Genomic DNA, 25,000 nt, shown 5'->3' on the forward strand with positions numbered 1-25,000 from the left:
TACTATATTTATGCACTCATTTATAACACAAAATAAATACATGAAAACTGGAACCATGATCCATTCATAAAACTACCAGATCACAGAAAGTGAACAAATCACTGACTGACAATGAGGAGAATAACAACAAGTGAAATGATTTGCTTACTTGTCTGCAGCAAACCACAAATCACCACCGAACAGAGCAAACTGGGACTTTAGCCTTCTGTTGGCACTAATGAGGTGCCAAGGATGCTGAAGAGGGGCTGAACATTCCCTCTGAGGGCCACCTGAATTAATCGTGGAAACCTGATCACCTGGACCAATATTGATTATCACGATACAGGAACAACACCAGCATGGGGATAACAGATACACCTGTGTGGGCGGAGTTCAGGTGTATCTATTATCCCCGTGCTGGTGTCAGCTGACGCGGTGGCTGCTTGGCACAGAGGTGATGCAGCGGTGCTTTAAGGTTTGCTTCCCCTTTGGTTACAGTGCATCATCATATGCTGTGCGCAGGGACTAGAGGTTGAATCGTGACAAACACAACAGCACTGAGTGATTGTCTCACTTTAAGCTACATCAGCAGACAAATAAAGGTTAAGAGAACAGCCCAGACAGCATAGGGCTGTGGGATCGTGAATTTTGTAGAAGGTGAAATAAAACAAGCTGTGGGACCTGACCTTTGATTTTCAGAGAGCCGCTGAAGTGAACTGTCAAAACCAATTTCTGTTTTTATTCTTAGACATGATCGTAGTTCCCTGCTGCAGAGGCAGCTTCTCCCATTAGCCCAGAGCTCACTTTGTCTCACCAAATGCAAAACTTTTGCCACAAAACTGTCGATACTCAGATAGAGAATCATTTTGTGAAAGAAAGGTTACGGCGTGAATTTCACTGTTTTCCTCTTCAGAGTTTCTCAGTCCTTTCCTGAGGTCACTCGGCCTGAAGCGGGGAAATACTGAGTGCACAATGGCTCTCCATTGAAGGGCCGGAAAAGCACATAATCCGATCAATAACAAGCACAGTCAGTATAAAATGATAGGAGCAGACAGAAAGTCAATAACTCAGCAGAGTGTGAAGTTACTCATCAGCTCAAAATCCCTTGTAGTAGCATGTTCCTTCATTTCCTTCATTTCTGGGGGAAATTAAATGATGCTCAGCTGCAGCTTAAGTTTAATTTGCTGGAATGTTTGAAGGTCATCTCGGACACATTAAACTATGATTTGCATGTTTGCGGTGCATTCGTCATGCCTCGTGCTGGGCTCTGGACTTTGACTCAGTCAGTGTTGTAATAACTTGTACAGTTTTCCTTCAGAATTGCCAGGTTAAAGTGAAAACGATTTCTATGTTCATATCCTGAAATTATCTGAAACAAATGGATTTAAACTTGCTTTACAGCTGCAATTTTCTCCTGATGCGAACATTTTTTGAAGTTCCATTTTGCTTCCATTACCATCAGATAGCTCGTTTTAGCTCCTGATGGCTCCTATTAGGTTTCTTTATGCCCTGTTTGCTTCTGAAAAATCATCTCAGGTAGCGTGTGCACTGGCAGATTTCAGGTTTTCCATAAATGTTCTAGACTACTTTTTTCTGCTCTTTTGCAGCTTCTGACAGCGTCACCACCACCAAAGGACACTATTGCAGGAAAGCTGAGGAAGAAATATTTAGGACCAATTTTAATTAAAATCACAGCATTCAGAATTTTTTTTTAGCCTTTTAAGAGAGAGTGGACCTCCTCACTCACATCAGGTAATTATTCACCATCTACAGCTCATGTTACCTGTGGTAAGGTCTGAGTTTAAGCCCTATTTTATTTTCTATCTGGTCTTTAAGTCTGACTTCAGTTCCCAAAGTCAAATGAACACTGCGGCATCAGTGAGAGTTAAAAACTGTCTAAATTCATCTTTCATCTTTAATAAAATGATCAGCTTTACCAGGTGTAACATTAAGTTTAAAATCCAGGCATCCATGAAAATAGGATTTATGAAGTTTAACAGAGTTAGCTAGTAAGCACAGAGTTAGCTTACTAGTTTCCATCTAAAGATGATATACCATGTGCTTACTGCTGGTATATATTGATGTGCAACGTAGTGGCTAGCTACACAGCTATAGTTAGCATAATATAAACACATTGAAGCTGGAGGGTGAACGCTAACTTTTTTCCACTAGATAAAAGCTAATGTGAGGGTTCCCGATGGTTAGGGACAAATGCAATCACATGGCAGGATGCTGTAAACGGACCAAACGTCAGCCAGGAGAACAACTGAGATAATCCATCCACAATACGAGGTTAGTCATTAATATACTGCTGCATGGGCTGGGCTGTAGTTACTTTCTAAGGTTTTAAAAACTGAGCTTTAAAACGTGTTGCTGATGAATAGTGGTAATAAAGACCGAGAGAGTCCGACAGTGATCACTGTCTTTTTTTAGGGGCTTGTTCAGATTAAATAGAACAAGATAAAAATCATTAAAACATGTTAAAAACAAAACAGCTTAAATAAATGCAGAGATGTTTGGACCCGGAAGCAGGGTTCATATGTCATCACTTAACAACCGGATTTAGATGCTTCCCCTTGGCCAAATTAGTCAAAATAATTGTGGCGGGGGTGTGGTCTCTGGCCTGTTGCAGAGGAGGGGTGACACAGTGAGCTGCAGGGGCAGGCTCCGGGGATGGGTTGGAACAGGTGTGCTCGGCCACATTGATTGACTGGGTGTTTCTCTTTTTGGACAGTAAGAGCTGAGCAGGAAAAGAGTGCGGCAGCCATCAGCCATCCAGGAGTATCTGTGTCCTGGGCTGAGAAGCTAAAAACTGCATTGTGTGTGTACACGTGTTGCCACAAATAAAAGAGCTGTCGCTTGACCTTGACGCTGGTATGTGTGTGCGTTTGGGAGTCCAGTGTCACAATAATAATGTCTCTTTCCACTTTTATACCTTATGCAGATGTACTTACCACTGAACCTTGAATACCTGGTGAAAGCCTAGCTGCCATGATCTGAGTTTATTTTCTCATTTCTATGTCCAGTTTCTCTTCCCCTGCCTGTTGTCTTAATTGTTTTCATCTGTGTCCCCCGGGCGTTGACTGATAATGTCTTTGTCACGGCATCTGTTATTCTTCCAGTATGTTTCCTTGTGTGCCTCTAGCTGCTGGATTTATGATGCCTTCTATATGGACATATTACTGGAATGTCATTCCCCAAGAAACGTGTATTTAACTCTCTTGTGTGTCATCCAGACCACATCACCTGTTCTGAAAGTGTCCACAGGCCCTTATATGCCAATTTGAACCCCACCTCTTGAAACTCAGGGCTATGTTTGGACTCAGTCCTGACCTTTGAACCACACATCAGAAAAGTTGGACACTGCAAAAATTAAACCAATACTTCCAAAATCTGCTCTTAAAACTGCATCCATGCGTTTGTTTTCTGTAGGCCGCAGCTCTCTGGTCACTTTGTGTCTCCAGCTGGTCCAGAATGCAGCAGCTTGGTTACTTACTGGTCGTTCAAGATGGCATTACATCATGGTCCAGACTTCCATCGGCTTTGTGTTTTCATTGATTTTAAGATTTTGCTGACCAGTTTTAAAGCACTTTTTGGTCTGTCTCAAGCTCTAGAGCACATATGTTGACTCCATATGAGATGTCTCACAGCCTTATAAATCTTGCTTTGATGCGATTTTATCTCCTTATCCTCGTGTCCCCCTGCATTCTCTTGTTGTTTGTGTACTGCAGATGTGTAACTGCTGTCTAAAGCTGGGCATACACTGTGCGATTTTTAGCCCATTTTGAGATGATTTTTCAGTCATGCAACCGTTTTGGGGAGCGGCCCAAGTTTCACCTTAATCACGTGCATCATGTAGTACACATGGGGTAACAAGAAGCGATTAACACCTCACGACCAGCTCCCAAACAGCAATGGTATGGTCACAAGAAAATAAAACCTGTTTGAAATCCTGGTCGCCCCTCATGAGAGTATTGCACTGCTGAAGCAGTGCCACGAGCCAATTTAACACAACCTCTCACACTGCACACGCACAAACACAGAAATGGAAATGAAAAAGACAGAGTAGCACGGGAGTGCAGCGTGTGATCTGGACACAAGCGATGGAGGCCGAACTTGCAGAACTTTGGCAAGCTCATCTGAGCCTGTGGCCTCACAAAATTGTCACGACCGCAACAATGGAAAGAGTTGGACATTGCTGCTCAATTGCAGCTGCCTGGTCAATGTTTTTCATTAGCAATTTAACAAAGTTGATGGTGGTGGTGTGTGTGTCTGTGTGAATGAAAGATACAAAGAGGGAGAGCGAGAGACAGATTTTGCATGATAAGCTTCATGTTATGGATGCACAGTTTGAGCACTCAGGTCACATCAGAGCATCAGGCTGTATAGTGTGAGACCCCGCATCGTGACCTATGAACTTCTAACCCCTGCAATTCAATAGTACAGTTTGAGCAAGAGCTGAATAATGCGAATGAAAAAATTGCACAGTGTATGCCCAGCTTTACTGAGTCATCCCCAGTGTGTCTTGTCTGTTTCATGGTAACTCCTGGCTCTTTAGAATATGGATTTCTCTGGATCTATTGTGTTTAAGTTTGACTGATCAGCCGCAATACAGGCTCACCTTGTCATATTACGGATGTGTGAGCAGTGGATTAATTCGCACAACCAAATGCAGGAGACAGAAATAACACCAAACTGAGCTTCAATGCTGGTGGTCCAGGTCTAAATGAGACGTGTAAGTTCATTACTATATATTTATTAAAAATCTACATCTCTGTAAAGCCGTCGCAGTAACACATAGTTCTACCTGAAGCGTCTCTGAGTATTTATTTGAGGAGGAGGTGTGCCACCTCGGTGGAGGTGTGCCCTCTCTGGGAGTTTTCTCGTCTCTGCTTTGATTTCCGCCCCTTTGAAGCTGTTCACCTCTCAGCACATACACAGTTCACTTCCTGCCTCACACCCGTGACCTCCCCAGCTTTCTGCGCCGTGACTCCACAGTCGATGCATCGATCAAGGCTTGAGGGGCAAAACAAGGCAGAGATCCAAAAGCCTCCGGCGAACTCAGAGAAGCAGCACGCAAACGATGACAAAGGATTGACGCTTCATGCTCCTGGACGGCGTCTTTTTTGTCTCCTTCTTTTTTCTTTATTAGTTTCAAAGTTTTGATGTATGTGAGGAAATGCCCAGCTTCAGTAATGAGAACAAATGTAATTTAGCACTTCCAACCTCGTTATGGATCGTAATGTCTGCAGTAAAGACTTCATAATTCAGCACATATTGAGTTCCTCACTAATTACAGGATGGGTGTAAAACAGAATGCAGGAAAACACAAAAACACTGGTGGGAGAACGAGTCTGTGTGTTGTGGGTAATGTGCACAAATATGGCCTTAACCACTGAAGCTCCTCCACGGTGACCCGTGTGATGAACGAGCATTTAAAGAACTCCAACTGTCTGATTGTAACGGCTCGAGTTTGACTTTTGTCAATGCTGCAGACAAACACAGTTGATTAAGCTTTCACACTCGACAGAGTCGCTCCCAGCAGACCTCCGCATCAATACGAGGCTTTAAAGCAGCTGTGTAATTGTGAGGAATGAGGTGTGTTTGGAGCTGAGGGGACCGGCCGGCCTCTGCAAACTGATCCATGAGATTGACCAGGTTCAGAGAGCTGCCTGACGGCAGCCGCCGATGATTTCCACCGTAAAAGACTGCCGAGGCACACGCTGCGCATTCATAGCCGTACTGAAATGATGGATTTACAAATTCATAAAAGGAGGATGGAAACATGGAGACTGTGCCCTGGACGGACTCTGTAAACCTGAATATGGTCCCAGAAATTGAATTCAGCAGGTGAAAGAATATTCATGCTTAACCTCGAACTGCAGCTAGAATTTATTTTAATTTATGGATCATCTGATGGCTTTGTGTTTTCTCCTGGAGTCACAGCTTTGGATTTATTTTCTGCACAATGACTGCTTAATGCTTAATTACTTCTCGTGTAAGCATCACAGGACCTTTGCTAATGGGTTTAACTGAACAAGATGCATTACCATGACAAAAAGGGACCTTTGATACACATTTTAATATAATTTATAAGTATTTGTTGCTCAGTGAAGTATTTTACTGACATGAATTTATTATGCGGCTCCTTTGATGGTGACTATTTGTTGGTTGTAGAAAAAGATGGTCAGAGTGGTTTGAAATGTTCGTAAATGACCCGTCAGGTGCATATAATGTACACACGTGATAACAAGATAGGGTGGATGATGCTAATGAGTCTGAATCTTGTGCTTGGACCTTGTATATATATATCAGGTGAGGTTACTACACATTTACTTTGATTTCATCACACTTCTTTAATTCTTAATGGCCGTTTTTAATTCATGTCATGCTTTTGCTGTAGAGTGGAAGGGAATGAATCCCTTTGACATTGCATCAGGAAGGGCAAAAATGCCAAATCAAACATGTGGAGCTGCTGTAGTTTGACTAAAGGAGCAGTTGAAAACAGCTTTTCCTCTTGCTTTATTGGCTAGCAATAACCACAAAAGGTGGGCTTTATGTGCCCATCATCCGCCCCACCACCTCCTTCAGGCTGCAATTTACTTACGAGGTGCTTAATTGATCGTTTGTGGCCCAAACATAACAAAAGTGACACACTTTCCTCCTTCATTAATCTCTGCAGCAGAGTACCAGAAACAGCTCAAGACCAAAAACCAACTTTCATTTAGTGACACTTGCCAAAATACAGAGTATATCCTCGAGGTCTAACAAATAAGCTGGATGCATTTCATTTAAACCTGCAGTGCACTTGAGGTCAATAACTCCACGGGGAGCCTTTAACGTCAGGCAAGTAAAACAGTTTGTTTCATGTAATTTTGGGACTAAAGGAGCAGTTTCTAATACAGCTTTGTGTTCAGCACAGAGCTGGAGTCGGGATGTTGTTCACCCGGCTTAGCATGGAGCCTGGAAGCAGGGGAAGAAGAGGAGTGCGTTTGTATAACAGAGATAATTTAATCTTTTAGGGGCAATTAGGGGAAACATAAACATTAATAATAACATTTTGTGTTTCACATATTAATTGCTCCTTTCCAACTCTTTTTGTTTCCCCACTCAGCTCTTTTCCAGCTGGTCCTGAACGTGATCTCCTCAGGCTGCCTCTTACAGCATCTTCAGTTCTGTTTGCCAGCAGCACCGATTTGTTTTCCTGAGCTGAGGCGATCATTACACCCACTCTGCAGCCTCGCTCTGCGCAGGCCCTCGCCGGCGGCCACCCAGTCAGGCCAGCGGTCTGTTTCGCACATTGCCTCCTCCTCTTCTTGCTCTTCAGCTCCTCTTCCTTCATCCACCACGAATACAGCAGAGACCGTTATGCAAAAAGGTCTGTTTGTCTCTGAATCACCGTCAGCTGAAGGCCTGATGTTGGCCGGTTTGGCTGATTGCCAAAATAAACGTGACGTTATAAATTGCCGTGCTGTGAGTGCGAAGCTCTGGGAAGGAGCAGCTGGGTGTCACGGCTGGCGGGGTGAGCCGTGTGGTGTTGGAGGAAAAGGAGGACCCAAAATGCGGCAGTGACTGATGATTTGAGTGATGTTTATTTACAAGTGGTGGAGTAGCAAAAACAGGCAGTGAGGCATGACAAAACAACTGAAGAAACCTAAACTGGGAGAACTAAATGACAAACCTGAGACCATACAAAAGGGGTGCGGGGCAGAGACAGGAACGGAACACCGATGAACGCAGACGAGCCGACAACGAACACAGACCGACACCCAGTATATATATACACACACACACACACACACACACACACACACACACACACACACACACACACACGGTAATCGGGTAATCGCACACAGGAGGGAAGAACAGCTGATCTGAATACACATGATGAGTGGAGGACACAAGCTGAACACAATAACAGACACAGACCGTCAGAATAGAACAGGAAATCCAGAACACGAGCCTTCAAAGTAAAGCAGGAAACACACAGACTGATTTACAACACAACACGGGGACATGAACAGAGCACCAAGGACAGACACAGGTAGGGCTGAATATACACCAAACTTCAGGTTCAACCCTAAACTAATACAAAATCAGAATAAACACAAAACGCTGGGTCAACGACCCAGGACCATGACACTGGGTTTCAGCAGGGTTTGTGTGGGCGGAGTCTACACTTTGTACCCATCCAGGTAAGTGTTCGGCTTTAACAGGTCACAATCAAACATGTCTTTTATTGCGTAAATAAAAAATAAATTAGAAAGTCAGAGAATTATCTTTTGTATAGTGGCGTTTTCGCTCCAGCGGTACATGAATAAAGACTGTATACAAAGCTGGACATGACGATGTGACATCACTCATTTTGTTTTTGTAGACCTGGAAGTGACCATACTTGGATGGAAGGTGTAATTTGATTGGTTAGCAAACAGCAGTCAGAAATGCGTTTAGACATAGATACCTGCTAATTAGTGTTAATTCACAAACTAATGAGGTCTTCAACAGGCTGATCTGTGGGTCATGTGCTCTCTTTTGTCTCTCTTTTGTTCTATGCTTAGAGACGTCACAGCTGTCTTTAATGTTTAGTTTGTCCTAAACGCTGACCGTGGTTGCTGTCCATGGTGCTGATATTATTGACGATTGCTGCTTGCTCTTATTTTGCACTTACAGTGTTGGTGTGTGTGGAGAGAGAGAGAATGTGAGCTGCTGTGCTCGCTCTGACGTGATGGGGCCTGGAACACAGTTGTTGCACCTCTGATGTCAAACATTACTCAGCCAAATCAAAGACGCATAATTTACATTTATTTTCTATAGATCAGCCAGCGAGCTGTGACTTAGTTAGGCAGCATGTATCTGACAGTGGTGTTAGTGTAACCGTGGGTATAACTTCTTTTAGTAATGTCTTTAATAAAGGTGTAACTGGCAGATGATTAATGTGGTATAAATGATCGTTCACCAGGCATCTTTCTCAGTGTATATGCAGTATTTCTTCACTCTCTCCTCTGAAAGTTTTTTTTATTTCAGAATATTTCGCTTTAATCAAGCTCACGAGGAACTTGCAGCAGCCAGTTTTAAGCTTCCTGGAGTTAAATGTTGTGAAACTGTGAGCTCACACTGTGAATGTAATGATTTCCTGACAGCACAAAGTGAAACCATTACCTTTTCCCAGTAAAGTGTCATCCTCACCTCCATCCTTGGCCTCACCGGGACTACAGGCTTCCTCTCTCGTCCATAATCTGAATTATTCTTTTAATCATTGCTCTTCAGTCTGCTGTCACCTTAAGTAATGACCTACACTGGGTGGAACTATTAAAGCCATTTATTATGCCCTCACTGGCGCTAAATTCTGCTGCCTTTATAGCCAACAGCTTTCCTCTCTTTGCACCTGAGACGTCTCTAGCTGAGGGATAAATATGCACCACTTGGCCACAGTTTGGGGAGCAGGAAGTTTCTGAGAAGCTGTCAGCACATTTCATGCAGCTTAAGATTGATGCTTTGCTGAACTGTGGGAGTCTGAATGAAATGCTTCATGACCAACAAGCATCCATCCTGCTAAGGCAAAAACAAACCATTAAGTGGTTGTTTGGCTGAACGTTATGGCAGCAAAGGAGCCAATTTTAAATCTGAGCGGGGGCACGATGACTGACAAAGTTCCAGACTGGTTTGTAAAAGTCAGGAAATAGTTGCTTATTATCACAAATAGCTACATTATTGCTCATTTAGAGGCGAGTTTGTGTCTATCTAATTGATGCGAGTACAACATTTAGCCTCACTCAGCTCTGCTTCTGGTTTCCAACAGTGTCTGCTAGAATAGTCCTACTCTTCATCTGACACCAGAATAATGGACTGTTTGGATATTTAATAACTGTTGAGATCCTCATGAGACCTTGTTGTTTTTCACTCACACCTTCAACCCACCGGGTCACCAGTGAAACACTTGGGGTCAGAGTTAGGCAGCTGAAAAAAAAGTTTCAGATACAAGACAAGAGAGAGATGCCAGGGATACATGCAGGTGGGTTGGAATGATCAGCTAATCAATAGTTAAATTTGATTGGCTGATTGACGCATCATACAGTTGGGTGAGCTGATTTTTCATGTCATACAGCCTGGCGTTCCAGCATGAAGATACTTCCTCAAAAATAAGGTAATAATGTATATCCCAAAGGCCTCCTTACATCCTCAAACCTTTCCGTGCAAGCAGTTTTTCCTTCCCATGACGCATTCATGATGCAAATGTCTGTAAAGTTGCTGTTTCTATACTTCAGCATCTAACTGGTGCTGAAGGAGTGAGAATAAATTGAGCCCTGTTTACTTTAAGTTGCAGGCAATACCAGGTAATATCTGGAGCTACTATTGTAACACTTCTACCACGAAGACACACGTCACAGTTTCTGTGTCCACGAGACGCTTTGCAGTGAGTGATGTAAATGTCATCTTCAGGTGGTCAGCGTGAGGCTCCGTGCAGATGCCCATGTACCTTTGTTCTGGTACTGTCTCTCTCCAATGGGTTGAGCAGGCATTCTCCATCCCTCTGGGTGGAGTCCGGACAACCTGCTTCTCCTTAACCTCATCACTCTATAGTTTCCTTGCTGGCTGAAAGTTTCCTTTTAGCTGGTCTGCTCCACCCACACACACCCCTGTAAATAATTTGGATTTGACTCACCTAGACTGTCTCCTCTCTCAGAATCTTCCTCCATGGCCTGTGCTGCTCTCCTGAGTCCTCCTTGTCCCCTTTCACTTACCTGAGCACCGGTAACATTACTGGGCCTTGACAAGCTATTCTTGACCTTGCCCAACAATGCAGACAGACATCAGACAAGTATAAGAGGAGCTCCTTATCCATGATGTCTGCAGCTGAGCATAATCCCCTCCTTGAGCCCTCTCAGACACAACAGATATAATCAACCTTCACCTCTTGGCTGCAAACTCTGTCATGAGATTTAAGACATTTTCTTCAACCCTTCAGCCATTTTTTTTTTCAAATATACACAAAACTCTGTGGAAGCTCTTGATGGTGTTGAGTTAGGAAAACCTCTACGCAAAATTTTGACTATTTGTTGTAAAGAAAAAATATTGAGAGAAGTAGTAATGTGCTCCTCGGTTTGTTCTGACGCTGGTGTTTGGTGCTGGCACAAAGCATGATATGGATTGTCAGAGCGTTCTGTTGGAGTCTGGTCTGCACAACAGCCAAAAATCAGTCTTTGAGAGCAGTAAGAGTAAATCAGTAAATTTATGGACCAGAGAGGCGAATGAGACAGAACTCACTACAAAGCTTCTTGGAGCTGCAGATTTAGATGATGATTCGCTTTTCTAATTGGTTCCCCCTTCATTTAATAGATTTTTTGAGCTGTTACATTAGACACTCGCTCACACGGAGCATCTGTCAGTAAAAAGAATTGAGTCTAATTCCTGCACGATGACTCGAGGTGTGCATGCTGCTTCTTGTAAGGTGCACTGACCCATTCAGAGATGAGCACATGTTTGATAACGAGAGATGGATTGAAGCTAAATGACCCAAACGCTGCAAGAAGAGAAAAAAGAAGCAATGATGTGTGTAGGCGAGGTAAAGCTCAGTGAAGCATCCCACTGCCAAACAAACAGAAAGGAGCTGAACAGAATCTGTTCGACACGAAACAACGAAAACATGCCGACGACAACGAAAGACGTGAATTCACACACAGACGCTGAGGATGGATGAAAGACGTGTTAATGTGTGTATTCAGCTCCTCCAGTCGTCTGTTGACATATGCTCCAGTCTTGCATTGGTTTTGTTATGTGATGAACTGCTTGTGAAAACACTGTCCTGATGAATAATTTACTGTGAATGTACAGTATCTCCCTTCTTCTGGTTGTGTTTGCACAGAAATCCTGACGAGCTGCTGGAAGATGGTTTCTGCATGGCTGGAAGGCTTCAGATTCAGATGCGTCAGCAACGAGGACAGATGGAGGCGGAAGAAGTGTTTCAGATCATTTTCTGATGGAAAGGTGTCAGAAATAGTTTACTCACTGCTGGTTTCAACAGTGGAAATCCACTCAAAATGCTGTGTTTGAGTAAAAATTTCAGGTACTTCAGTCTAATTCTGTTTTACTTTTGGAAAATTCTGCACTTTTTACTCAACATCTGAGGGCTTTTGGGGCCTAAAGGTTACACAAAAGAAACAGCAGGAACCCCACAATGAACATAAACGAGGAGCTGGGATAGAGGAAAGTTGCAAAGTGGCTTGCAGCAGCAACAGTGATTAAATGCAGTCTAAAGCAGCTTTAAGAGTGAGCCAAGTACCAATTTACCATTGGACAAACACAAGAGTATGAGCAGTAACTGCAGCACAAAAATACTGGCGGTTGTGCCTTAGTAGATGCACCTAAAGCATAAATTTAAAATTCTTAAGTTGCCTTTTTTCAAGTTATTGAGTTCACAAGATTTTCAGAAAACCTGACCTCTGACCTTGATCTTCAAACTCCTCTAAGATTTTTAGTAGATGCATCTATGCTATTAATTTGAAAATCTCAAGTTATTATGTTCAAAAACTTGGGGTCCCATGCCCTCTGACGCCCGTCCACCCAGCAAGGTGACGACAATCCCTTATCAGCCTTTCATGGCTGAGGGGTCAAAACGTGAGTGAGTGAACAAGGAGAATTTCACAGAACCATTCAAACAAATTCAGGTTGCAATCGAGCTTATAAGTAAACAGGAAAACTCCATTAAGTGGAAGTGTGTGTGTCCATTACAGGATGTCAAACCTTTAACCTGCGTAATTCCACGTTATCCTTCAGAAACATAGTTTTTAATTCCATGTTTAGTTTGGTTCAATGAGCTGATCAGCTGTGATACCGGCTGAGCAGAAAACACTGACCTTTCTCAACAAGAGCCACGCTCAATTTTTCAGTTAGTTCAGTATCCCTACAGCAAACTATAAAGTGACGCAAAGATCATTTTAATCCGTATGAAATTAATTTAGAAATTGTTATTCCAAACTGGGAGCTTCTTCTGGAATAATGAGGAATTTTAACAATTGTTTTCTTGTATAGCTGACATATAATGTACTGAGTGAACTTTCTCAGAATGGCATTGTCTCTATTTTATTTTTCCACAGTTCACTGTTGAAGTGGGGCATTAATCAGTGAGACACCGCTAGTAAACATGTTGCATGTGTGGGGGTTCCCAGCCAGAGTTGCATGGACTCCACAAACGTAGCTCATCTCCCTGTACTAAAAGTTTCAATTTAGTGTATTTTGCTTTACTAAGTATTAGTTCTTAGGGCTAAAGGTGGCCAAAGTGCTTTTGATTACTTTGAACGAGGAAAATAGTAATTGAAACTGCCTTTTATCCATTGTTCCACCCATTTGTGTGCTTTTCACTTGAGCTATACAGGGATGAAGCGAGGCCTGCTGCTGTGTGTGTCCACTGATTTTGCTGCTGCAGTTTGTCTTTTGGATCCACATGTTAGTGGGTTGTTTTTGTAAAGCCAGTTTTGCAACCAGCCTGTTTGTCGTCGCAACGCAGTCAACCATTTGATATCTGCTACACTTGCCTTTGTTCATTCTCCCACTCTGTTATCCTGTCACACTTCACCTGTGTCTTATTATCTTCAGTCAGCATTTATCACTGGTCTGGTCTTCCTCTTGTTCTTGTTCGATCCCTCCCTCATTTACCACATTTAGTGTTTTTCACCTGTGGTCTTCTGTCGGTATTTGGCTTCACTGTATGAATATTATTACCAGCGTCACGACATGCTCGGTTTGTTTGTCTGGTCTCACTATCAGTAAAATGTTTCCAGTAGGAAAGTCATTTTGTGACACGCAAAATTCAGAGACCTTCAGGATGAGAATAATCTATTCACCCTCTTATGTTAATGGGTTGTTTTTTAGATAAAACCCATAAATTCTGAAAATCCAGTACCAACAATACAAAAGGAAATCACAATAAAATAAAGTAAAACACAGAGGCTGAGTATTGTAAAAATCCAGCTCAATAACATGGATCATAACAAAATATTGAAATAAGTAATGTAGCTCAATAAAATGAAAGAATTCCCAAGAAAGAAAGAGAGTGCAAAGAAATAATAGTCTCAAAACACAATAAAACAGAACAAATGGCTCAATAAAATTAAGTAAAGTAAAATAAAAAACACCAAACACTGAAACAAGCTGACCTACAGATATGATTGATGAATATTTTCTGTTTAAATATCTGCCCTCACTGCTTCTGCAGTTTTGTGTGTAATAAATGCCAAAATGTACCTTAGAATACCAGAAAACACTCTGAATCCATTCTTCCATTCAAACTGATCAAAGTAATAAAACTATGATTCATTCAAAAGCTGCAGAGCAGAGACTTTTAGACAGAGACAACTTAAAAATGTAGAAATTTGCAGGAAAATGCAACAACATATGTTTAAATGATCCTTACATTCAGTGTCTGTGGGCGACAGATTGTGTGGTCGGAGCAGCTTCAGGCCCAGGTAAAGATCTGCTGCTGTGAGCAGTGAGAGCTGATAAAGACACAGAGGCTGTGCCTAAGCACAGCCGGGTAAAGCTCAGTCACACCCTGAAGCTCAAACTGACCATCATCTTTGTCCTGAAGATGGACGTTACAGCATCACACATGTGTGGCTCTGTCAGCACAAACAAATTAGTTCCAAATTAAACCTTCCGACAGTGTGAGAAGCAGGTACGGCGCTGTGACATCAGCTCTGTGCCTTCATCTACATTCCAGTCGATGTGTTTATTTGGCTCCTGCAGCAGGATACACTTCCAGCAGGGCTCGCGTTGCCATGGTTTAGCCGAGCATCAGACCATGGAAACAGTGTTCAGCGGGCCACGACGGACTGATCAATTTCAAAGGGAGCCGGCGATATTAATTTCTGACAAGAGGAAAGGATGACATTGGCTCTGGGTTTCTTGGCAGATACCACAAGCTTCTAAATTTGTGTTTAAAAGAGGAAGTGTGGCAACGGTTTATATTTTGTCGCATGTGCGGAGCCAAAACAACAGAGAACGTGTCTGCTAACAAGTACTGTGTGTGTGTCTGTCAAAGCCTCCCATTCTTTGTGCCACAGAGCTCAATAGTTGTCCAAAAACTGATAATTATGAGGCACACTTGCTCTGGGTGACATGTTCTTCAGAGCTCAGATTCACACAAACAGGTGGAGATTTCAGGAGGACCAAGCAGTTGACATTAGGCGTGTGTTTTCTAGCAATGGGCGTATTTCTAAGAATAATACCTGATGAAAATGATGGTTTTCTATTCTGTTGGGTTGGGGAAACTCTTTAGGAGTCGCCACAGCCGATCTTCTGCCTCCATCTGACTTTAGCATCCTCCTCTGTCACCACATTCATGAACCTCCTCTGTGGTCGTCCTCTTCTCCTCCTGCATGGATGCTCCATCTTCATCATCCTCATTCACCATCATTTTGCCAAATATATCTACTCTCTCTCCTATGCACATGTCCAAACTCCTTAACCTGAGCCATCCCCCATTTCTGGTCCTGTCCATGCTGTTCACGCTTCAGCTCGGTGACTTTTTGTCAGTGCCACTATCTCCAAACCAAACATGACAGCAGCTTTCACTACCATCTTGTAAATCTTTCCTTTCACCCTTGCTATTATCCTTTTGTCAAAAATCAGCCCTGAAACTCGCCTCCACCCACTCCCCCCTTCCTGCACTCTCTTCTTCGCTTCTCTTGTGGACTGTCGTAGCTTTGGTTGACAGTTGAATAAGGACGTCATCAATAACGAAAGGGTGACTGAACCTCACGACATCGATCTGGAGCACACTCAGAGCTAACCAACAGCTAACCCGCTGGGGGTTTTTTTGCTGATGGCCTCTGACCAAGGAGGTGACATCAGGGTCTCAGACATGTAAAGCTGATCAGGTGGTAGCCTGTGCAGCCTGTTGCTGTACATCAAAAGGAACAAGGATTGGATCATTGTGGTGAGACGTCAGCCTGTTCTATATCAACAAAGTTTGTGAATGAGTCTCAGTTCGCTTTCTCAGTGATTGATTGTTGTTGCTATGATGATGGTACTAACAAATACCCACACTCCACACCATCACAGCGAGGCACAAGTCAACAAGCACGGAAGCACCGTCCAAGGGCGTCCACAGAGAAAGCCCCTCACATCTTGGACATTGCTGTATAGCTGACTGCTGGTCGCTGGTTCCAGGCTTCGGTTGACTAGGCAACGCTCTAATGTATTTACATCATCCTCATATGTTGATCTGCAGTATCCTCTACGATCACTGGCAGTTGGCTCAATTGCCTGCTTCAAAGTTGAGAAAACATTGACTTATGGAAGTCACTAAATGTCTCTAGTCGTGTCCAAATTCATGGGCTGCATCCTCCTGAGGACTGGCCTTCGCGGTCTAAGTGGGCTGGGTCCTCAGGAGGTCAGGTAGGCCGGAAGTAAATTAGCAAATATTGGACGGTCTAGCCTTCTGATTAGCGTCACCGCTGTCTCGGTGGAGTTTAATAAACTCAGCTGTCTGCTCCTTGCTATATAAAATGTAACAGGACACTGGCGTAAATTCTCGACCATCTCACACTTCTGTTTAATCAGTTTTCTGTTTGACGTTTATTCAGCTGTGGGAAAATCACCCGGGGGATTAAAAAAGTTTTTTTTTAATCTAATCTAATCTAATCTAATCTAATCTAATCTAATCTAATCTAATAACTTTAATCTCAGCCAAACCGATTTACTCACGAACAAATAAAACACTGAAAAAAGCCAAACAATAACATTGTTAAGTGACTTATATATTACGTTTAACCTGAGTGGTGAAAGACCGCAGTGATCTTTAAATGATGTGCCGGGAGTTTGCCATTCACGGCGGCTTCAGTGACCCTCGAGCTCCCGGCTAGCTATCGAGCAGGTGGATAACAGGCGCCTCTGAAAACGTCGGAGCACTTTTGAAAATATGTGGTGTCTTGATAAACTGAGCAGATATCTGAAGTTTACACAGCTACGTTCTCACCTGAATATATGTTAGAAGTTTATTTTGTGACCCAGAAAGAGTAATAAGGGTAATATTAAAAAACTTGGTAGCGGCCGCCATTGTTGAAAACTGGAATTGGCTGAATTCTGGGATATGGTAGGCCACGAAGGACACACCCAACCCATCCTTCAAATTCGGGGAAAAGGAGGACGCATTTGTCGGCTGCATTCGGAGGAGTCTACGAATTGGGACAGCCTTCATCGCGTCACTGTGACGTAATCGGCCTACAAATCCGGCCTCAGGAGGACGCAGCCCATGAATTTGGACACCCCCTCTGACTTCTATTGGTCTCTATTGGTTGTCACGGATACTCTGAAGTATCGCAGAATCTTTTTCAGGAGTGATGGGAAGACAGAGTAGGAGATGGACCAGCAGATTGGTGCAAAAATTGCAGTTATGCGGATCTCCAGTTGGGTGAAGACACAGATGAGTTGCAAAGCGATGCTTTCCATTTACCAGTTAATCTTCATTCCAACCTTCATCCATGGTCATGAGATCTGGGCAGTGAGTGAAAGAGAGAGATACGAGCAATCAAAAGGAGTTTCCTCCATAGAGTTTCTGCACTTCGCCTTAGTGATCAAGGGGGGATCTTGGAGAGTTGGAGGAGGCTCTGAGTTGAGATAATGGGCCTTAAGATCTAAAGGAGCCAGCTGGGGGGGCTCGGGCCTCCTGGGTAGCTGTTGAAAACAGTCCTGGCGGAAGTGTATGTCTAGCTGAGATGTTACGATTTACGTTTACATCCAAACTTGCTTTTGCGCTGTGTTTTCCAGATGTGGCTTGAAAATAGTTCCTCTGTGAAACTGTTCACATTGACATTTGAGGAAGATTTTTGTCCTGAGTTGTTGGGTCACGTTTTCTGGAAACAAACACTGCTGCTGAAATTTTCAATAATAGTTTTTTACAGGTCTGTCAGAATCAAAAACTTTAAATGATTTAAATTTGGTCATTGTCCCACTCAAGGCCATGTTCTCAGGCATGACTGGACGGCTTACACAGGGCTGCTACATTCAGACCTCTGTTTGGAAGTCGCTTTCTGACCACTTACAATCCTCACTCTGTGATTTCACCACCAACAAAGCTCTGTCTTCTGTTTTAAACCAACCCAAATTTTATTTGAAGAATCTGCACAGGTAAGTAGAACCGGTCTTTAGCTCCAACTGAACATCGTCCAGCCGAAGAATAGTCCAGCCTGAAATTGGAACTGAAAGTGGGACGGACACCAGGAGTTTATGGTTGTTTAACACAGATCAGCTGGTGCACCATGAACTCATCCCCTGGACCGAGACTGTCAGCATCTTAGGGCATAATTCCCCAAAATGCTAATCAAGTTGAAGGACCGCCTTTTTTTCTACACGGGAGGAAATCCAGGGTCCATCACAGAGGCACAAAGTATAAAGTGACATAACAGGTCCTCCATCTAAAGATGACAACAGCACCGAAACAATCCAAAGGTACACAAAAAGATGACATTGAAGGGGAGTTCAGTCAAATTTAAATCAGGAAAGGCTTCTGGTTTTGTTCCTGGAAGTTTTTGACTGCACCTTGTATTCACGAAAAGCCGATATCGTAACTAAAAATGGGCAACTCGCACCAGAATCATCTCCACACACTAACAGGGTGACTTTGACCTTGCGGTGAATTGTTGGGTCATTTTTTACTGCAATATGAACTTAAATATGTTTCTAGTCACTCTGTGGTTTTAAAGTGCACATTTGGTGTTTGTGAGAATAACTGCTGACTTTTAAAACACTGCACATCACTTAAAATGCAAAAACAGCAATAAACCTATACACTCGCAACACAACGGCCACCTAACTGCTGTTGCGTGACAAAGCCCTTATTATGCTGTATGTATGCTGAGCTGGGTGCATTAACATATAATCCCCACTCACGGTGGAGGATGCAGATTCAGATAAGAAGCATAGAAAAGACAAAAAAGAAGCAGGGCGTGCATTTCATTAGGCAGTCACAGCAGACATTTTCCTCACAGCTTCCACTTTTTTCCCCTGCTGATTAATTAAGTTACGAACTGTTAATGTTGTCACGCAGCACCTCTATCAGCTCACATCTGTCAGATGTTTTATCCTCTCAGAGCAAACTGAAACGCCAACAGATTCTGGCAGATAGAAGAAATGCCAGCACTCTCTTTGACGCCTCTTTTTAAGGCTCAGAATCATTCAAATCGGAATAAATGAACACAAGTGAGCAAACGGTCACATCCTCATGATGCAATAGACCTTTTTTATTCATTTTTTAAGTTTTCACAACAGCAGCAGTGCTTTTTGTGCTCCATCCGGGCTGGATTTCATCCTGCAGAGCAGAGAGCAGTTACAGTGCATCGCCAATGTGCGCAGAAGCGTTGTACAGCAAAAAGCTAACCTGGATGAAATGCAACTTCCATTGGACTGACGGAGCCACCAGATGAATTTCACACTGAGCTGATCGATACTGTACACAAAGAGGCGACTCGTCACAGAGCTGGATTTGAGCACAATGGCTATCCTAATCCCAGAGTGGCCGCCGTTCAGTTACAGGAAGAGGTGGGATCTCTTCGAGAGAAACTGCACCGGGATTTTCTATTTTTTAAAGTGGATAGACACTTTCACTGTTTCTATTGGGGAATCAAACTCATTAATTTCAGTGTTGATCGGGAACAACTCAGTGAATTTTCCCTTGTTAAAGGAGACTGATCCTGCTCTTCATTATCTTCGGAATATAGTCGTTAAATGTGCCGAAGTTTCAAATAACGCAGTAAAAAGTGAGTAAAAATAATCTCTGTCGGCCAAAAGCAACAATTTTAATCCCTCAGCTGGCTTCTGCAAGCTAATCTGCCTTTTTTTGGTAGGTGGGTCTTAAAAAGACAGGAACGGGACTATTTAAGGGCCAGTATGAGCTTAATAAGGATTATTTTGAACCAGGATTTATCCAAAGTTACTCTCGTGGAGTCTCAAAATAAAAATATGGGGTTAGGTAGAAGCAGAATAGGTCACCTTTATGATGAGTAGAAAATTCAGCCTTTTAATTTTGATGGAAAAGTTTAATATATATAATATACAGCTTTCTATGTGAGATATATCAATACCATTCTTTCTTTTGTATGTCAGCACCTGCTTAGCCTATCTTAGCTTAGCGCAAAAGCATAAACCAAGGAGAGAAAGCTAGCCCACGACCTTTCACCTTTAAAGCTTGCGTACTCTCTCTAGATTTGAGTAAAAGAGATGTGATGCTAGCTGTTTCTCCTTTGAGTTCAATGTTTATGCTAAGTTAAGCTAATATTATCACCTCCTGACTTCACATCAAAGTCTGAAGATCTGCTAGATCTCTGTAGCTACGGGGGCGCATTGAGGGTAAGAAAAAAACAAAAAAAAAGAGAAAATCTTCTTTTCAAAGACAGAAGTGGCAGAATTGTAGATTATAAAGCCGAACACATTTGTGAGGAAATTTTTCATTTTAAGTGAAAATTTAGATTTTTGTGAAATTTCTTTGTGAAATTTGTGAATTTTTACAAGGCTAGTACAATATTAGAAACTCACCTTCCTCTCCAAACTGTTTATTTATTTCTACGTGTTACTTCAGACTCTTTAGTGTTGCTGTAGCTGCTCCTGAACTGATAGGAGGGAAAAACTGTCTGACAGCATTGTATGAGTGTGACGATAAATATTTGGATGTCTCGTCTTGAGAGTAGCCTTAACCTTTTCCTTTAGCTCTAGGGCAGAAATCCAGTAACCATTTAACAGTTTCCATAAATTACCTGGACATGGTTCCAACCTGCTTTCTGGGATTATATATGTTCAGGGCATCACTGGAAATTTTACAAACACAGGTCAAATTAAGAGTCAAATGCAACTCAGTAAATAATAATCCATTCATTTTAAAAAACAAACAAACAAACAAACAAAACGTTTTACCTTTTATATATTTAATTTTTAAATTGTATTTGCTAATTTATAATAAATAATTTGTTAATTTCAAGTCTAAAATATGGTAAAATACTGTAAATCACTTGAATGTCATATGTTGTTGGCCCAAACTGAACAGAATAAGCTTTAAAAACTAACCAGTGTGTAAACTGGGTATAACTGTACAAACAGAACTCCAAGAAATGACACCTAAGACTGTGCAGTTAAGTTGGATCTTAATTTCTTGGACAAGTTCAGCTTCCTGTTACGAAGCGTATATAATGAAGATAAAATAAATCAGATTCACAGTCAATTTTCCTTTACTTTTACCCTGCAAAAAAGCCAAAGTTGCCATCACCCTAAAACTGTAGTTATTTCATTTATTCAGCTGAATTTAAAGTTAAAGGGTGAAAAATCCACTGTCATTCCAGAGGATTTGAACCATCCTTTCAGCTGTTCCCTTGTTTGCTAATGAGTCACTACATGCTTGATTTGGATGCCCTTCCTGATTGATCCAGGCCTGAGACCATCAGGCAGGGTTTTTATCTCTCCTGTTGGCCTTAAATTAGGCGTTCTCTCCCGCGTTGGGTGAATAACTAGTACACCACACAGCCACAGTAGAGCAGCCCTAACAAAACCAAGCCCATCACCTCACTGCCTCTGCTATGGTCCTGCACATGTGTGGCTTTTTTTTTTAATCCATAAAATGATTTTTTACATTTTTTTAGAAGCTGCAAGCAAACAGATTTTTTTTTTTTAAGATTTTTTCCCTTGAAATGTTCTTTTAAGGGATCAGCAGCAGCAGCTACAGCCTGACATTTAACATGTGATTTTGATCAGAATATCGTGACATTTTCCAGCTTTTTAAAAATAAATAAATTTGCACAACTTTTGAGGTGTGGAAGACACAAATGCCAAGAGATGGGAGTCTGCATCAGCAGCCGTTAGAGTCAGATCTGAATTGTTTGAGTCTGATATGAGACGGCACATTAAAGCAAACATCAACACTTAGGAATGCATCTTTAGAGAGCTCTGGTAGATAGGTTGGGTTTTACAGTACCGGCTCCTCCCTCTCTCTGAGATTAGCACTATTTTACAGTATGACCAAGCAAAATCCAGCCTCTTTTTTTTGACAAATTAATGTAAAAATCACACTGATGCATACAGATTCGTACAATTACACTCAGTTCTGAGCCATGGTTAAAGGTGAACATCAGCCACAGCAAGAAAAAGAAACAGAAATACACACACTGGCCACAAGAATAAACCAAATTTGGATCTTTTCCCACAAACTAAAATCATGCCTTTGCCCCCGTTAGGGCCAGGCACATCTGAAGAACTGAACTAAACATGTTGTAGGCACCGGTATTTCCCCTTATTGACGGGAAAATGAAACACAAATCTTATTTTTTGCCCTTCGGGCTCATGGTAGCTTAGTCTTAAGCTGTTTGTGCTTACGAGCCAACTGAGGCTGGCTGTCAAACTCTTATGGCAAAGTGAGTCTGTATGCTGCAGCCAAGTGCAGCACATACAGGCGGGGGGTGGCCCCTGTATGGGGAAGGGGGAGCTTTCTCTGAGTCTTTATAGCAATACAATCACCTGCAAACGAGTCACACGCCTTACACTCACTGACACCTCTCATCTGCACCAACATCCTCAATAGCAGCACAGGCCGGGAGGCAGGTCCATGTCCACCACCTGCACCACCTATCAGGCAGACGCTCCTTCTGGAGCCACTGTGCCATAAAGAAATCTGGCTTTGGGTGATGGCAACTTTAGGAGAAGGGGAGGGGGATTGGGGAGGGGGGGGGGGATCAATGTTTGACTCAATCCTGGTATTTTACAGATGGGAGCTTGAAGGAGGTGTGTGTGTGTGTGTGTGTGTGTGTGTGTGTGTGTGTGTGTGTGTGTGTGTGTGTGTGTGTGTTGGGGGCGGGGTAAAATCATGGCTGGCATCGTCCTTCACGCCCTGAAGCATCTGAACCGTATCAGTTTGTGGAAGGCCTGCTTGAAGTCCTCGTTGGACATGGTGTAAATGATGGGGTTGATTAAGGAGTTGAGGTAACCGAGCCAGGTGAAAATGTCAAATAGCTCCGGGTGGAAGCAGGAATCGCACAGAGGCACTAAAAGAGTGTAAATGAAAAACGGCAGCCAGCAGATGATGTAGGCTCCGAGGATTATTCCCAAAGTTTTGGTCGCCTTCTTCTCCCTGGCGGCCGAGATGCGCTTCTTCTCCAGCAGCGCGTCGGACACAGTGACTTTGACTTGGCTCACGTTCGCGGACGAGGTAGTGTCACAGGAGGAGGAGTCGTTGGTCCCGTAGTTCAGGGACGTGGTGGACGCCACCGAGCCGGGGGAGTTGGTGATCAGGTGCGCAGAGGTGAGTCTCTTCCCGGGCTTGCTGTGCGCCTGCTTCAGGATGCGCTTCCGGGCTTCCACGTATATCCTCCCGTACAGGGCGATGAGCAGCAGCGTGGGGATGTAGAACGCGCCGAAAGTGGAGTAGATGGTGTAAAAAATGTGGTCGGTGTTCACGTTGCAGCTCGTCACCTCCTCCGCCTTCACCTGGCGCCAGAAGAACGGCGGCAGAGAGATGGAGATGGCAATCACCCAGGCGGTGGCGATCATCCCGGCTGCGCGCGCCGGCGTGCGCTTCTTGGAGTATTCCACCGCGTCCGTGATGGCCCAGTAGCGGTCCAGCGCAATTACGCACAGGTGCAGGATGGACGCGGTGCAGCACGTGATATCCGAGGACAGCCAGATGTCGCAGACCACCTGCCCCAGCGTCCATGTCTGGCTCACCGTGTACAGCGCGCTGATGGGCATCACCAGGATAGACACCAGTAGGTCCGTGACCGCCAGCGACGCGATTAGAAAGTTTGCCGGCGTGTGCAGTTTGCGGGACTGGTAAATGGTGGCGATGACGAACGCGTTTGAAAGCGTCGTGGCCAAAGTTATGAGCGCTAAGGTGACGGCCAGACCCGCCTGGAGAGCCACATTACTGTCCTTGGGCTCCGCTTTCGCCGTGAAATTGGCATGGGTGTCGTTGGTCGAGATGTTTAGCAGCTCTCCGTAGATGGCAGGAGTCGGTTTAAGCTGACTGGCATTCTCCATCCCTCCACCTTCCCCGGTCAGACCCCGCTGTCATCGAGCGCAAAGGAGACCGCTCCGAAGCTCCTCAGATATTCATCCACCGCGCGCGTTTCTCGTCTCCATCTCCAGCACTTATCCGACACATTTCTGCCTCCTCCTCTTCATCCTGTTCGCGTCACCCGCGGCATGTTTAACATAAAAACTCTCTGATCAACTTAAATATCCAGCAGCTGAGAATTAGAAGGCTCAGAGGGCGGCCTCTCCATCATTCTCCGGTCATTTTCTCTCATATTGGACTCTTTTTTTTTTCAGTATAAAACAAGAAAGCGGGAGTTTCATCCGCGTTCAGCTCTCCTCACAAGTTCAGAGCTGCTCAAGTCTGACTCCAGGTTTTATACTGCCAACGCACCGCACGCCTATCTCTCTCTCTCTCTCTCTCTCTCTCCCTCTCTCCCTCCCCTTCTTTTTTTAAAAAATCTCAGATGGTTAAAGGACTCTTGCAAATATTTTCCCCCGAAAATGTTCTATTCTTTTACATCTCAACCAAAGAGTCTGTGAGCAACGAAGACGCAAGAATCAATTTAAAGCATCACATATTTATAGGTTTGGGAGGTATTCAGTTCAACAACAGTTGCCTCAAGGTGCTATGTACTTAACACCCTGCAATAATACAAAGTCTGTGCTGAGGACTCAGTTACTACCCAATCAGATACTTTTCTGATTTTTTCTTAAATGGGGGATCAGTATCTGAGTTTATCTGTATGTTACCTGTAAATGAACAAAAAAGCAGCCAATGTCCAAAGAAAACATTGAAAGACCACAAAGTTGAAGAACTGCTACTTATGACTACTTTTTTAAAAAATGACAAGAAAATCTGGTTCCTTGGAAGCAAACTAAAGAAATGCAGATCCCAAAGAGTTGATTCTGTTCATCTGGACACTGTCCAAATGAACAGAATCAACTTTTTGGGCTTTACTTACCTGGATGATTGAGCATGCATCAAGACATAAAGAAATGCAGAGTAGTTGAA

At 43.2% G+C, this 25,000-nt stretch overlaps 1 protein-coding gene across 1 annotated transcript; it reads right to left on the reverse strand.

Moving 5' to 3' along the window:
- Window positions 1-19,199: 19,199 nt before the first annotated feature.
- Window positions 19,200-24,318, reverse strand: LOC101482633 (5-hydroxytryptamine receptor 1B). Its single transcript, XM_004561064.4, has one exon. It carries the CDS (start codon window positions 23,989-23,991, stop codon window positions 22,840-22,842), a length of 1,152 nt encoding a protein of 383 aa, XP_004561121.1. The 5' UTR covers window positions 23,992-24,318; the 3' UTR covers window positions 19,200-22,839.
- Between the last annotated feature and the right edge of the window lie 682 nt (window positions 24,319-25,000).

This window comes from Maylandia zebra, linkage group LG15, assembly GCF_041146795.1.
Source record: "Maylandia zebra isolate NMK-2024a linkage group LG15, Mzebra_GT3a, whole genome shotgun sequence".
Lineage (NCBI taxonomy): Eukaryota > Metazoa > Chordata > Actinopteri > Cichliformes > Cichlidae > Maylandia > Maylandia zebra.

Bases quoted from the DNA above. Each gene is read 5' to 3' on its own strand.
- LOC101482633 (XM_004561064.4), bottom strand. From the start codon at position 23,991: ATGGAGAATGCCAGTCAGCTTAAACCGACTCCTGCCATCTACGGAGAG.